Source organism: Hyposmocoma kahamanoa, unplaced genomic scaffold (assembly GCF_003589595.1).
Source record: "Hyposmocoma kahamanoa isolate Upper Pololo Valley unplaced genomic scaffold, ASM358959v1 83566, whole genome shotgun sequence".
NCBI classification, from domain to species: Eukaryota; Metazoa; Arthropoda; class Insecta; order Lepidoptera; family Cosmopterigidae; genus Hyposmocoma; species Hyposmocoma kahamanoa.
In genome coordinates, this window is record NW_020654211.1 from 1 (window position 1) to 14,617 (window position 14,617).

At 44.0% G+C, this 14,617-nt stretch overlaps 3 protein-coding genes across 3 annotated transcripts; all 3 read right to left on the reverse strand.

The window, feature by feature from the left end:
- Positions 1-163: 163 nt before the first annotated feature.
- Positions 164-1,141, reverse strand: LOC113234358. The gene has a single exon (XM_026469663.1). It carries the CDS (start codon positions 1,139-1,141, stop codon positions 164-166), a length of 978 nt encoding a protein of 325 aa, XP_026325448.1.
- A 23-nt stretch (positions 1,142-1,164) lies between these two features.
- On the reverse strand, positions 1,165-2,970 carry LOC113234359. The gene has a single exon (XM_026469664.1). The coding sequence runs from the start codon at positions 2,968-2,970 to the stop codon at positions 1,165-1,167; it is 1,806 nt and encodes a 601-aa protein (XP_026325449.1).
- Positions 2,971-11,188: 8,218 nt separating this feature from the next.
- LOC113234357 (putative helicase MOV-10) lies at positions 11,189-13,627 on the reverse strand. Its single transcript, XM_026469662.1, has 2 exons — positions 13,377-13,627; positions 11,189-11,581 (listed from the first exon to the last, which is right to left on the reverse strand). Exons 1-2 carry the CDS (start codon positions 13,550-13,552, stop codon positions 11,380-11,382), a joined length of 378 nt encoding a protein of 125 aa, XP_026325447.1. The 5' UTR covers positions 13,553-13,627; the 3' UTR covers positions 11,189-11,379.
- Positions 13,628-14,617: the final 990 nt, after the last annotated feature.

Genomic DNA, 14,617 nt, shown 5'->3' on the forward strand with positions numbered 1-14,617 from the left:
TCCAAGCAAAACCCCTCTCTCCCTCTCGTTTATTTACCAAAATCTTAAACGAAATTAACAATAATAAATTACAATAATAAATTACAATATTATAAATCATATGGGCGCGAACACGTTTTCGTCCTGAACATATTCTCCCGCCGCAGCTTGTAGCTGGAACGTCCTAGGGTTCGCGCTTCGTTGTCTCGTTGTCTCCCGTTGCAATGATTACCAGCTTCTTTGTAGGACGGCGCAGAATTCCTCTGTTTGTCCGCACGTCGACCGCCCTTATTTCTCCGTCGGGGCCTGGGTATGTAGCCACAATGATGCCGCGGGGCCAGGTGTTGCGTGGTAGCGTCCCGTCGGCTATGAACACCAAGTCTCCCAGTTGTAGCGCGCCGTTGGTGGCTCTCGGAGTTCGTCTGTGCTGGAGATCAGGGAGGTATTCTTTTACCCAGCGTGACCAGAACATGTCGGCCAGTCGTTGGCTGGTCCGCCAGATTTTGCGCCCATCGATGTCAGTGTCTGTGAAGGCTCCAGGCAGTGGTACTCGTGAGGGACCCCCCAGTAGGAAGTGGTTCGGAGTCAGGGGGTTCTCGTCTTCTGGAGCAGTGGATACATGGGTGAGAGGGCGGCTGTTGAGGGTGTGCTCTGCCTCGACCAATAGAGTGTGCAGGACCTCTTCTTTCGGGGCGCGTTCGTGCAGTACGGTGTACAGAGCTGTTTTGATGCTCCGTACCAGACGCTCCCATGCTCCTCCCATGAACGGTGCGCTCGGCGGTATGTATCTCCACTTGATGAACCGGATACTGGCGTCTTCCTGTATAGCTTCTAGTACTGCCCTCTGTAGCTCGGCGTCCGCGCCGCGGAGATTGGTTCCCTGGTCAGACCACAGCTCCGTCGGGCATCCGCGTCGCGATATGAAGCGACGGAGTGCCATGATGGCGGAGTCGGTGCTCAGATCTCCGGCCACCTCGACGTGGACCGCTCTCGTGGTTAGGCAGGTGAAGATCGCTCCGTATCTTTTTTGTCGTGTGCGGCCTACTGTGACTTGGAGTGGGCCGAAGAAATCCAGCCCGGTGTATGTGAACGGGCGTTGATGGTGAGCGAGGCGGCTGGGCGGATGGTTTCCAGTCGAGGGTTGTGGAGGCGTGGCTCTCATGATGCGGCACACTCGGCAACGTTTCAGTTCGCTTCGCACAGCGTTGCGTAGTCGTAGGAGCCAGTAGTGCTGGCGTACCTCGCTGGTGGTGATGCCGAAGCCTCCGTGGTGCGTCTGTTTGTGTATCCAGGCGATATACAGTCGCACCCACGGGTAGTCTCCATCAAGCACGGCTGGTGACCGTTGTTGCTCATATCACCCGCGGCCGCTATACGCGATCGTAGTCGTATTATGCCCTCGCCGTCGAGTAGCGTTGATAATTTCATAAGGCGGCTAGAGGGGGGAAAGGGGGTCCCCCTCATGAGGGCGTTGATTTCCTCGGTGAACGCCTCTTCCTGTTGTGTTCGTATCCACAGCGACTCGGCGTGGCGTAGATATGATGCGTCGATCGTTTTAAATTTGTGTAAAACTTGCTTTCCACGCGCAGCCTCGGAAGTATTCGTCTTCTTGCTTTCTGTATCATTTTTTCGCCAAGTAGGGTCAAAGTCGGCATTTTTCCTCGTTCTCTTCCTTAAAGCGGCGCATTGTTGTGTGCGCGTCCGCAGCCTGTCTATGAACTGTAGTACGCGCGCTGTGGTCCGCATGAGGCGTATCCAACTTGAGAAACGAGTTACTTCGGGTAGAGCTTCCTTCAGTCGCGCGCCGACGCCTGTGGTGAGGTGGACCCGTTCTTCATCCGTGACGTTGACGTCCGTGACTTCCTCTTGAGGCCAATTTTCTTCCGACATATATAGAAAGTCCGGCCCCCTGTACCATCGATGATTAGAGTCGAAGTCGTGTGGCACGTCGCGGGTGGCGTCGTCTGCGACGTTCATTTTGGTGGGTATCCATCTCCATTCTTTCGTTTTAGTGTGTTCAGCGATCTCCGCCACTCTATGCGCTACGAACGGTTTATAAACTCGCGGTCCGTTGCGTATCCAGGTCAGTACCGTGCGGGAATCTGTCCAGTAGTAGCGGCTTGTCGGTTTAAATTGATGCTCGTCGACGACGGTCTGTGTAAGACGGCAACCCAGCACGGCAGCTTGCAGCTCTAGTCGTGGTATGGAGATCACCTTCAACGGAGCTACTTTCCCCTTGCCGATGATGAGTGAGACGTGTATGTTGCCATCTTCGTCTTCTACACGCCAATAGGTGACGGCAGCGTATGCCGTTGAACTTGCGTCCATGAATGTGTGTAACTGGATCCCACGCGCGTGACTAAGTTTCATATAGCAGCGCGGTACTTTTATCTTGGCGAGTCGTCGTACATCTTCCAGCCATCTGCTCCAGGCGTCTGCCTCGGGCGCTTCTAACGGGGTGTCCCAATCGATGCCTGAGCGCCACGTGTCTTGTATGATGCGCTTCGCTTGTATGGTGACTGGAGTGGCGATGCCCAATGGATCAAATATGGACATCGTAGTGCGTAGCGCCTCCCTTTTAGTTGGTGTTCTTGCCCCGTTGTATACTTCCGCCGGTGTTTTGTGAGTGTTGATGTTGAAAGACAGGGTGTCTTCCTCTGGTTGCCACACCATGCCCAGTATTTTCGTGCTGTCCAGTTGTAGTATGTCGCCTTTCGACCCCGGTGATAGCGCGCTTAGTACTCGGCGCGAGTTAGATGCCCAACGTTGCAGGAAGTAGTTCGCGCGGCTGTGTATGTACGCAACTTGTGTGGATATGCGTACGGCCGCTCCTTCGTCGTCAAAACTCGCTAGGTAGTCGTCGACGTAATGGTTGTCGATGATTGCTGCCGTCGCCTCGGGGTAGTGAGAACGAAAGTGTTCCGCGTTCTTGTCCTTTACGTAGATAGCAGTACAGGGAGATGATGTGGCGCCGAATATGACACTCTTCATACGGTACTCGGTCGGTTGGCGATTTCGGTCGTCTCCTCTCCACAGGAAGCGCTGCATGTATCTTCCTCTCGTATGGTCACTCGAAGAAACATGTCTCTGATGTCGGCTGCTACCGCTACTGGTCGCTGACGGAACTTCATCAGCACGGGCAGGGATTGTATTAAGTCCGGGCCTGGTAGTAGCATGTCGTTCAGGCTGACTCCTTTGGCTTTGGCAGCGGCGTCGTGGACCAATCTGAGCTTCTCTGGCTTCTGTGGATTGATGACGGCGAAATGGGGTAAATACCAAGTCTTCGGGTTCTTATGGGGTGGCGCTATTTCTGCGTAGTCGTTGTCGAACAGTGTTTGTAACTGTTTTTCGTATCTCTTTTTCAGTTCCTCGTCGAGGTCGAGTTTCTTTTCAACTAGTTCCAATCTTCTTAACGCCACGTCGTAGCTGTCAGGTGGACGAACGTGCTCGTTACGCCATAGAAGACCGGTTTCAAAGCCTCCCGCCGGTAAACGGCGGGTTTTATCTTCTAGTTGTTGCAGTGCTCGTCGCTCGTCGTCGTTGTGGCTGCGTCTCGGTAGGACAGCCAATGACTCGAGGCTGAAGTGTTCCCTCATCATCTGCTCCATGGACTCTTCATCATCAGGGGCGACAGCGTGGAGTACTTTGTGGGTGTTGACTCTTTCATTCGATCTCTTAGTGCCGTGTAGAACCCAACCTAGATCGGTGAGTGTTGCGATCGGTTGGTGTCGGTCTCCTTATCGCACGGCATGTGTGAGTAAAAGATGCCAGTTGTCTTGACCCAGCAGTATCGTAGGTGATCCCTCTTCGTAGATGAGATGCTCTTCTAAGTCGTGCAGGTGGGGGCAAGCTCGTATGACGTTACGTGGGACTGCTTGCGGCGATAGCTTCAAGTTGTTCATGGTGCGGGCCGTTATTGTATGCTCATTCGTGTCGCGCCCGCGCAGAGAAATGCGTACTTGTTGCGATTCGCAGACGTTGATTCGTGTGCCGGCTACACCCTCAATGTAAAAGGGTGCTGGTGTACCCGCTGCGCCGATCCTTCTTGCTAGCGCCGCCTCAATCAGGCTGCACGTTGACCCGTCGTCCAGTAGTGCGAGTGCGTTGCACGTACCCTTGGGGCCCCTCACTTGCACAGGGAGTACCTTCAGTAGCGCGGTGGTGTTGCTTCTGTCTTTTGCTGATGCCACAACAAATGATGCAGGAGCTTCTTTCTTCTCCTTTGATGAGGGTGGAGTGCCATGCAGCAGTGAATGATGCATGTACTCGCAACCGTCGATGCCGCACCTCTTGTTCTTACACGTATGGCGAAATTTGCGTGTCCGTAAACAGCGGAAACATAGCCTATGTTTGCGTGCTATGTCCCACCTGGCGGCTACATCTGCTGTCTTCATTTCGTCGCATTGCGCCGCATGATGACCCGTCTTGTCGCAAATAGGACACGTAGTAACTTGTTCGTGCGCGGCTGGCTTCGCTATTTGAGTGTGGTAGCTCTCCATGGGTCTCCTGCCTGCTGGCTCCCGCCGGTCTTCCACAGGTGTGTTCTCGACGGGCGCGTAGCTCCCACAACGTGCAGCTGTGCGTTGCATGAACTCGGTCAGGGTTACTAGGTCAGGTTGGTATTCTGGCTGTTCCGTAGCAAAGTCATAGTATCGATAGCGCAATGCTGAAGGCAGCTTCTCAACCACGGCGCGCACTATCTCGGCGTTGTGTAGATAATGCGGTCTGTTTAGCGCCTTCAATGTGGCCGTGACGTTGATGATCTTCGATGCGAAGTTGCAGATGTCTCTCGGATGTTCGCCCAGACGTGGAAGGGTGCGTAGCTTACTCAGTTCGGCCAGTGCGAGCGCGTCCGAACGACCGAACCTTGACGTCAGTAAGCTCATTACTTCGTTGGAGGACGTGGCTCCGACGAATAAACATTGAGCTGCTTCCCTAGCGGTGCCTTTCAAGCTCCTCCGGAGCCTCGCCAGGTTCTCTTGTTCTGTAAGCAGTCCTGCAGATTCTTCATAGGCTGTCTTGAACGGCAGCCAGTCGCTTGACGAACCGTTGAATATGGGTAATTCTTGAAGTCTTGCAGTAGTGGGTTGAATCGCTCGTGCCGCAGTAGTGATCGCCGTTGCTAACTTTTCATAACATATGTCGCTCGGCGGCTTATGTTCCAGGTGGCCGTCGTTGTTACGATAGTATTGCGGCTGTTGTCTCTCACTTGTGTGCGTGACGTATGTAGAGGGGGCCCTCCCCCCGCGTAGTTGGTGGGGGGGCACCCGGTCCCAGCTGTCGCAGGTGCCGCGTACGTGGAGATTTTTTCCTGTCGAATGACGTCGCGCGTCGGCGGCGGCGCCTGTGATTCGGCAGGTCTTCCCTTCAATATATCTTCCTTCGTACGTGTGGCGGCAGTGTAGTCTTCCTGCTCTTCTCTTCTCAACCCAATAGTGCTTGTGCGAATCCACTCCGATGTGCGTTCTTCGCGGATCGTGGCTTCCTCTGGTTCGTCTTCGTCTGATTCCTCTTGCATTGCCGCGATCTTTGCAGATATTAAATCGATTTTCAGCTTCAATAATTCTTGTTGCGCTTCCGCTAGCTGCCTACGACGACTGTTCGAAGAACCGGATCGAAAAGATCGAACAGATTTTCGCGCGCGGCGCGAACACGTTTTCGTCCTGAACAAGGAGGTAGTAAGAAACAGTTCCGTTCATCCATAATAATCTTCAAATATAAATTGAGCCCTGGTCAGATCCAATTCAATGAATACACTTAATGCTTCTTGATCGCTCAGCGTTTGGATGGTATTAGAGTCGTCCATCAATTTTAGCACTGATATTTTTTTCAATGCCTCCACGATTTTTGCTTCATTACTTTCCCCCTTTGATCGCAGCCCTTGAATATATGCACCATAGACATGTTCGAATCCACATTCATTCAGTAGTGTAGTATTTTTGCCCTTCTTACTAGATTCTGAAGAATTTTCATACGACATAGTCACAGTCTTCCTCGTTTTCCAATTGAAGTAGATGGAATGGAATCGATTATTGTTGACAAAATAACAGACAACTCTTGATCCAACCAATCACTGTTAACCCTCAAAAAGGCTTCTTTCTTTTGTGATGCTTGGCTCCATCGACTGTTAAACTGTGTTAGCAATTTTTTTAAAATAACTATTTATCAAACGTAAATTGTCCTCCGAAAGTTCTTAACAATGTCGTAAAAATGTTTCTAGAGCCGATTCATTTCTTCTTATTAGTTTTCGTCTCAAACATTTGAAAGTACTCATTTTCAAAGGAGTTGGAAAAGTTTATTCAGTAACAAACGACTGCTTGTTTTAATAAATTTATGAAATTAATGTGTCAGAGCATTATGTAGTAATGGAGTAGTGTGAATAATATTGATATATATTATAAATGCAACCACATCTTATCTTATTTTATCTTATCGCGTTGCATTGATAAGGGTATTTTTCTGGGGTAGGACATTTGATACGATTTCTTTCATATCTTTAGAAACCGCAAAAACCGCAGGTTTTTTTATAAAATTTTGATAATGAATACTTACGCTATGAAATAATACAAAATTCGAAGCTTCGGCATGCTAACAGTCAAAACCTTTGATGAATTTGATAAAGATAGGGTAATGTCTCCATTTTTAATTACGATTTACTTTCTTTATATTACACAACAAATTTGAAAAATATCAACTATTTTTGACATTTACGTAAGATGTGCTTTATAGAAATATATAATAACATATATAGCTTATCTAACAAAAACAATACGAAATACGACGTCGAAAGTTCCAAAATTATACGGCACAACGAGATGAGTACGGGAAATGACATTTTGGATGTATTTTTGTTAAATCAACATACCTATCTAACATAAAAAGCCTTCAATATAATAAAGTATAACATCTAAACTATCAAATAAAATTAAATGTGTATTTCAATTAAGACATTGGTCAAAACCATTTTTGATACGCCATTGTTCTACTATTTCCCATAGTGCAGCGCCCTGCGCAGCCAATACATCATCTACCACGTCAAGTAGTACGGTAGCAGTGCTGCGACCCTTCCTGAAACCCAACTGTTTCGATGTCAATATTCCGTTGGTCTCAAGGTACTCTGTGAGTTGCCAACACACGATCTTTTCGAGAATTTTAGACGTATACAATAGGCAATATGCTGATAGGTCGTAAGTCATCGAAGTCAGAAAATCAGGTAATTTACAGGTTTCGATCGATTGATTGACTAGGGCCTTGATGAATGTCAGAGTTTTTGGTAGAGTAAGCAACACCATGTCGCGTGAAATATCATCTATGCCCCTGGCATCTCTTGATGGGCAAAATTGCTCCGGGACAGTACGAAGCTTAAACACGGCGGAACCATGCCTACGACAAGAAAAGTATGCCTGGTGCGAGTTGTCAACGTTACAGGTGGGCAGATTAAAGAAAGAAGTATACGTTTATTCTATCAGGGTCTCTCAAATGTGTGGGAATATTGCGATCTTTTGTATTGAAATCAGCCACGTTATTTTTTATATTTTTCCAGAGTTCGCGAGGTCTGTGAGTGTTGGCGACAATATATTGTTGGAAAAATATAGCTTTCTCAGCACTTATCGCGGACAATACAATTTGTTTGAGATCTTTATAATATTTTTTATGCGTGTCTACCCCAGTGTTACGAGACCTCCGATGAGCCTGATCACGCAGTCTCATCATTTCCCTAACGTTAAATGTAAACCAAGGGAGCATCCTTTCCCTCACAATAATCTTCCTCTCAGGTGCGTAACGGTTTAATAAATGAAGTATGTAGGCATTAAAATAATCAATAGTTTCGTCCAAATCAGTCGACTGCAACCGATCCCAATTGATTTCATTATGTAGGATAGGCATTCACATCTGAGGTGAACGCATCCACATCAATGTCAGTGAGTGGGCGGTAAATAATATTTTTTGGGGGCATTTTATCTTTTTTTATATTAAATTTCCCAGAGATTAATGCGTGACCGCCGAGATCCGGCAAATGATTAATCCGAAACTCAGGGACCTTTTTACTGGAGCACATAATGTCAATCAATGTTTCGCTATGTTCAGTAAAGTGTGTTGGCTGTTTGACATATTACTCAAGAGTCAGACAGTGTAAAAAGTCCGACGGCTTTCTTGTAGAGGGGTCCTCCACATTCAAGAAGTTCACGTTAAAATCGCCAAGAAGCACATAACACACAAGCACATGATCAAACGACGAGAACGAGGTAATTGAATCCGTAAGTGCGTCAATGAAAGTATCCAAGGGCAACACTGTGGACGGTAAGCCGTACTTACGGCAAGTTTAACTGTGTTCACTGTTACGCTAAGCCACATCTGATCCACGGTTTGGGGTGCAGGAGGGTGAGTTAATAGTCGTGTGTTAATACACGTTTAATTTATATTAAACGTGTATTAACACCCCACCCCAACACCAAATCCATGCCGCACAGTATGTGGCCGTGGAATATGCTGAAGCCTATAATCCGGAACTGACGGCGCACGCCTCTCCTCTCTCGCTCTAAGCCAAGTTTCATTTATAGCCTCGATATCGGCAGCATGGCAGCTCAAACCGCATAGAATTTGTCATGGCGTGTGTCAAGAAAACCAGCATTGAAAAGGACGACAGAAAATTTATCATTTCGAATAAATTGGATTATGTACGAAATTGACGGCAAGTACCTTCTGTGCAATAGGTAAAACCTTAACTGAGTAACATGGCGCATGTCAAAGAATTCCCCGACAAACGAGTTATACATGACATAGATTTGAGAACGTTCACAGCAATACCACTTGTATAAACACAAAGTTCCTCGCGACAATGACATTTTGTACAGAACGCATCGTGACAAGATGATGTGTTTATTAATTTAACGAGAAAAATTAAGTGAATATAAAAAATATAAAAAAGTAAAATAATAAATGAAATTATACACAAAAATAAAAATGTAATAAAAATAAAAATTTAGTTCGTTATAATTAAAAAGTATGGATACAATAGGTGGGTCATTTGCGTGCGTTTGGATGCAGTGATGCATCCAAATTAACACCCTTGATAAGGAATTTTAAATAAATAGAAAGCTTTGCCATTTCCTAAATAATCACTCTTCATAAGATACGAGTTTGAGAAAGTAAGCCATCGATATGGCATATATTTGTACCATAAAATATTAAACTAACATTTAATCTACTATCCTTGTATCTACTACTATAACTGATAATATAAAGCTACAAGTTTAGACTCACTTAGAAAAATAGAACGCGTACTTCCCAATATGGTGGAAAAAAGATATTTATACTGTTGTACGCGGATAGGCTCCAAGGCAAAGAATCAAATATGAGAAGACCTGATTGTGGAAAATGTAAACGAGTGATCAAGGGCCTGCAAAAACTATAATACATGGGGGAGATTTTTGTGCATTTTTATGAGATACACCTGGTAAATTTCCGCGGGAAGTAAAAAATGTTCGAAATTCAAATAAACAAGACGGCCGCCCTACAAATTTCAAAGCCTCCTATCACGGAAACTATTAGAGATAAGTGGAGGTGCTCGAAGGAATGTCATAGAGGGTAACACTGGTCAACTGCCTGTGTAAAAAAAATTCAAGACGGCGAATCCAAAATGGCGGCCGAAGAAAAACTTGCTTCGATGCAGCTGAAAATTGGCATGCGTTCTTTAGGAGTCCTTAATCATAATTTGGGGTCAAAAGTTTTTTTTCGCCAGTTTTTAATATGGCTGCCATATAAGTGTTTTTTTCGTTAAAAATAGCTGCCGAAAGAGACTCGCTCTGTTCCAGCTGAAAATGGACATATGGGGACCTTTAGAAGTGCCATATAATAATTTGTGCTCGAAATGGGTTTTTCGCCATTTTCAAATATGGCCGCCATACAAGCGTTTGTTGGCAGTAGAAAAAAATTGTTCTGATCCCTTTGAAAATTGGCATGTGGGAGTCTCTAGGAGTGATTGATAATAATTTGTGATCAACATTACTTTATCGCCATTTTTCAATATGGCTGACATAGAAGGGTTTTTTGGCGGCAGAAGGAAATTTCAGTTGAAAATCGGCATCTCTATGGGTGTTTAATAATAATTTGCAGTCAAAATTTACTTTTTGCCATTTGTTAATATGGCCGCTCTTAAAGAGGTATGGTCATTTTTTTAAAGTCATAAGAGCCGAGGCCGTAGGCCGAGGTGCAGCGGAGGGCTAGCCCGTAGCGTCCGCACGCCAGCTTACGTAGGTGGTATACGGAGACTCTATTACGGTATAAGATTTCACAATTGTCCAAAATGTAAGGCGTACTTCCCGGTGGAGTGGAAATAAGATACTTACTCGTAAGTCTCGACCGTCTCTCCGTTAGATTCTTTCTTCTTGGAAACTATGCTAAAAATAGAAGTATTTAGGGAAAAAAATGCCAGACAATCACTTCAAATTTCTGGTCTCAAACTAGGGAATTTCCTGTACTATGAGTACCAGAGTAACGATAATTCTGAGGGCAATACCCAGAATACCCTGACCAGAACCAATGAAAAATTATTTTTTTTTGGCTCAAATCAGGGATCGAATCTGGAACCTCCTAATCGAGCGCCCATAATACTAATCACTGTGCCACCGAAGTACGTATGCACACCCCGTAATCTGAAACTGACCACGCGCCGCAGGCCGAGCCCGAGCTCACTGTAGGTAGGGTGTAGGACTCGTAACTGATAACGTTACAGCTAAATGGATTGAAATGAATTGAAATTAAATTTAGTTTACGATTGCAAGAAATTTAGTTTGCCACAAGTCAGTTAAAACTGTATCTACATTGTTGTTAAAATTTCTGCGATAAATATATTACATAGTACAAGTAAGTTACAAGTAAGTTCAATTATTTACATTATATATTTATCAATTAAAATTAAAACAACCCTAAGCTAAGCTAAAGTAAAAGAGTACAGCGATAGACAATGTCAATAAATCATCATCATCAACCCATTTATACGTCCCACTGCTGGGCACGGGTCTCCTTTCAGAGGAGGGTTTAGGTCATAGTCCGCTACCCTGGCCCAATGCGGGTTGGGGACTTCACACGTTTTCCGAGGCTTGTGAACCTTCTTCGACGTGCAGGTTTTATCATGATGTTGTGATGACGTGTTTTCCTTCACCGAAAAGCTCATGACACATTTCAAATTAAATTTCACACATAAATTCCGAGAAACTCAAGAGGTCCGAGCCCGGATTCGAACCCACGCCCCTGTGCTTGAGAGGCAGTAGGTCAAACCATTAGGCTACTATGGCTTTTAATGTCAATAAATAAGCGACTGAAATTCAGAGTCTGTCATACGCTCTGGCGTAAACTCTAACAATAACAACGAATATAGTAAACCAAAATATAACAAATTCATGACTTACCAAGTCCTCTGTCGCTAGCTTCCTTTGATATGCAGACAGGCCCAAGCTGCTTCGGATCTCCGGCCAACACGAGCTGTCCCCCTGATTTCAGTAAGTTCGAGATGGGCACCAGTGCAGCTGGCTCTAGTGCTTGAGCTGCCTCGTCGATAAACAAGTGTGATATTTCCAGTTTGATATTTGTTTTGTCATGTCTGCAAATAAGATTAAAGTAATTTGTATAAATCCTGACCTGTCTCACTACTGTACAGGCAAAGTATAATAAGACAAGTAGGGTAACTCCATACAAACGTAGCAGCGCGGCTTTGTAAGTGTGCACGCCCGCCGCGCGGTCGATCGATCGATCGCGTGTCGCTTACCACCAGGCGCGCGAATTATTCGTTCCGTCAATTAGCATTATTAAAAAAAAAAGATGGCGGCCGTCCGCGCAAGTCTAGTTTTCAGCGGATAAGGGGAGCGACTGCGTGAGGAGCGCTGAATAATTATTATTGTGGTGCGGGCGTCGTTACGTTGCTATAGTCACGCCTCGCCCCTTTCATTGCACCTCATACCGCACTTCAGTTGAGACCATAAAATCTACTTCTGTGCATTATTCAACTTACGTGTCGCGATCTATACAGACGCACACATTCGCATAATCTTGCTGTGCATTCGCGTTGCGTAGCGCGAGTCGTTTACACGCGCCTTTAATTATAGAACAGTAGAGTTCAAATAGTAGCATCAAATAGTAAACGTATTTATTGTCGTCTTTATGGTGGTTTGAACAAGAATGACTAAAATTCAGAAATGTTCAGTATTTCATTTCTACTTGGCGCGGTGGCAACAGCGATGCGGGCGGCGGCGCGGTAAAAGAGGCTGGTTCTCGACGCCAGCGACCAATCGCTTAGTTTGTGGCGGTAACGACGTAACGAGATTGTGAGCGCAATGTCGATACTGTGACGTGACCATTTAATTTATCTTTTATTCAGTAGGAGTAATTATAGGCGCAAAAAGACGTGAACCCATACTACAAACAAAGAAAGCAATCAGGCAAGTTTCGCCGAAATTACGAAGACCAAAAACAAAATCCGGAAAGTTCTATGAGAACGCTATAATGACCGTGGCAATGTTTGACATTTTTGAAATGACAATTGTTTGAAAGAATATATCTTTCAAATATCAAGCCAGAATTGAAATTACACTCTAATTACGAACGACTAGTATCTTATTCATCTCTTTATAGTCATTAATAAATACTTCTATTTTGATTGTCGATGTGTTTGCATATTGGTGGTCTTTCGAAAACTGCTGAAATTATTTTCGACGACATCTCTAAATTTGAATGATCGAAAAATAGGTGTGGATCAAAAGGACACTATGACGAGCGACTGGAGCGACGTTCGTGTGCCGCTCTGCCCGCGCCGCTGCCGTCGACAACAGCATAATATGCAAACTTAAGCATTTTGATCAATTCGCGCAAGTCTTTGCCCGCATCGCTGTCGCCACCGCGCCCTTCGCCGCCCATTGTCGTCCAGTTTGTAGCCTCAAGCGTGTCGCAAGTAGGCACGTTGTGAGATGAGTCATCGTTTGAATCGCACCGCACAAATAAACCTGACTCCGATTGGTAGTTATTGAAACGTAGTCATATTTCAACCGACTACAAAAAAGGAAGAGGTTCTCAATTCGACTGAATTTTTTTTGTATGTATGTTACGCGATAACCTGTGAACCGATTTTGATGATTCTTTTTTCTTGGAAAGCGGGTACCTCAGTAGTGGCCCATTTAAATTAGAAGAAAATATTCCACCTTTAAAGGTGGCAAACTAGGGGATGAATGACTTTTGAGGCCGGTTTTTTAGCACTCTATACTGAGATTATAGAAAACAATGTCGCTGGTGTAAACAATTATCATCATTTTGTTGTCATTACGAATGAGTTCTTTCAGATTTCTTGACAAGGTAAGAGACTAAATCCAGACTTTAAGAAGCGAAATACAAGTACGAGAACTTACTTATATTTAGCAGAGTGAAGCAAAGTGGTAACAAGAATTCTGTACGAAGCTGCGTAGTGGTTTGTCACAACGTAGAAGGATTCGTAACTGGAACCGTTCGACACTGGAATCAACTCTTGAGGCATGATGCTCCTGTGAGACGACAAATTGACATTAATAAATACTATCGACAACATTAACCTAAACGTAACAACATTGTGCCACAGCAAAATTTAGTCCCGTAAAGGAACCTCTTCATTATTTTAAAGGACAATGGCAAGCTCCCATATAAATTTTTGTTGACATAATTTGTATCCGTTTGTTTATGAAAAATATGTGAAAATATAGAGTTGAAATTTCTAAACAAATTTTGTTTTGTGTTTACTATTCTGAAAAGTCAGGAATTAAAGATAATTTACAGTTTGAAGTTGTGGAGGTTATGTGTTACGTAATTTAATAATATATATTGGGTGCAGTATTATATCAAAATAAACTACTGGGGGCCTACTACAACCTCTTAAAACAATATTACTTTAACTATAATGTTTTATCGGCAGCTTTGCGACTATTCATTCGCTCCGTTCGTACAATGAGTAACTAAACATTAAAGTAATATTGACCTTATGTCAAATTTAGCAAGCTTAAAATAGTTACACGGATGCAATGGAAACAATATTATTTCCGAATTTATTGTCTGAATGTTTATTTGGAATGATTAAAAGTTAAGTTAAACTTATTTATTTACATATATCTCTTCAATGTTTAGTTTAATTTTTTTATTTAATAGTACATAGGAAATAATTTCTCGATAAATAAAAATACACGATGTTTATTTCGTAAAATTATGACAGCGCCATCTATATGCTCCTTGGGGACACTAACAATTGACACTAGACTATAACTCCGAATTCACAACGTGACTATCAAGACTCAGCTTGTTTTATTTATTTTTCTTCATGAAAATGCGAAAAATAATTTAAAACAATGTAATTTTAATAGATTTTATTATTACATACTTTTCTATTTTTAGCAGTTAAAATTCTCTAAATGTAAATAATATTAAGTACTTTAACATTATACTATGATAGGACGATTCGGAACATCAAAAAAGAAACAGATGGCATTGTACCAGTTCATATAGCGTTATTTCTTTCCTATTTTTAGTAAGGAATAGACAATATTGGGAAATCATTCGTTCTTTCTGTCACTTTAGCCATAATAATAGGGGTTAAAGTATGAAATTGCCGATTTGTACTGAAAAT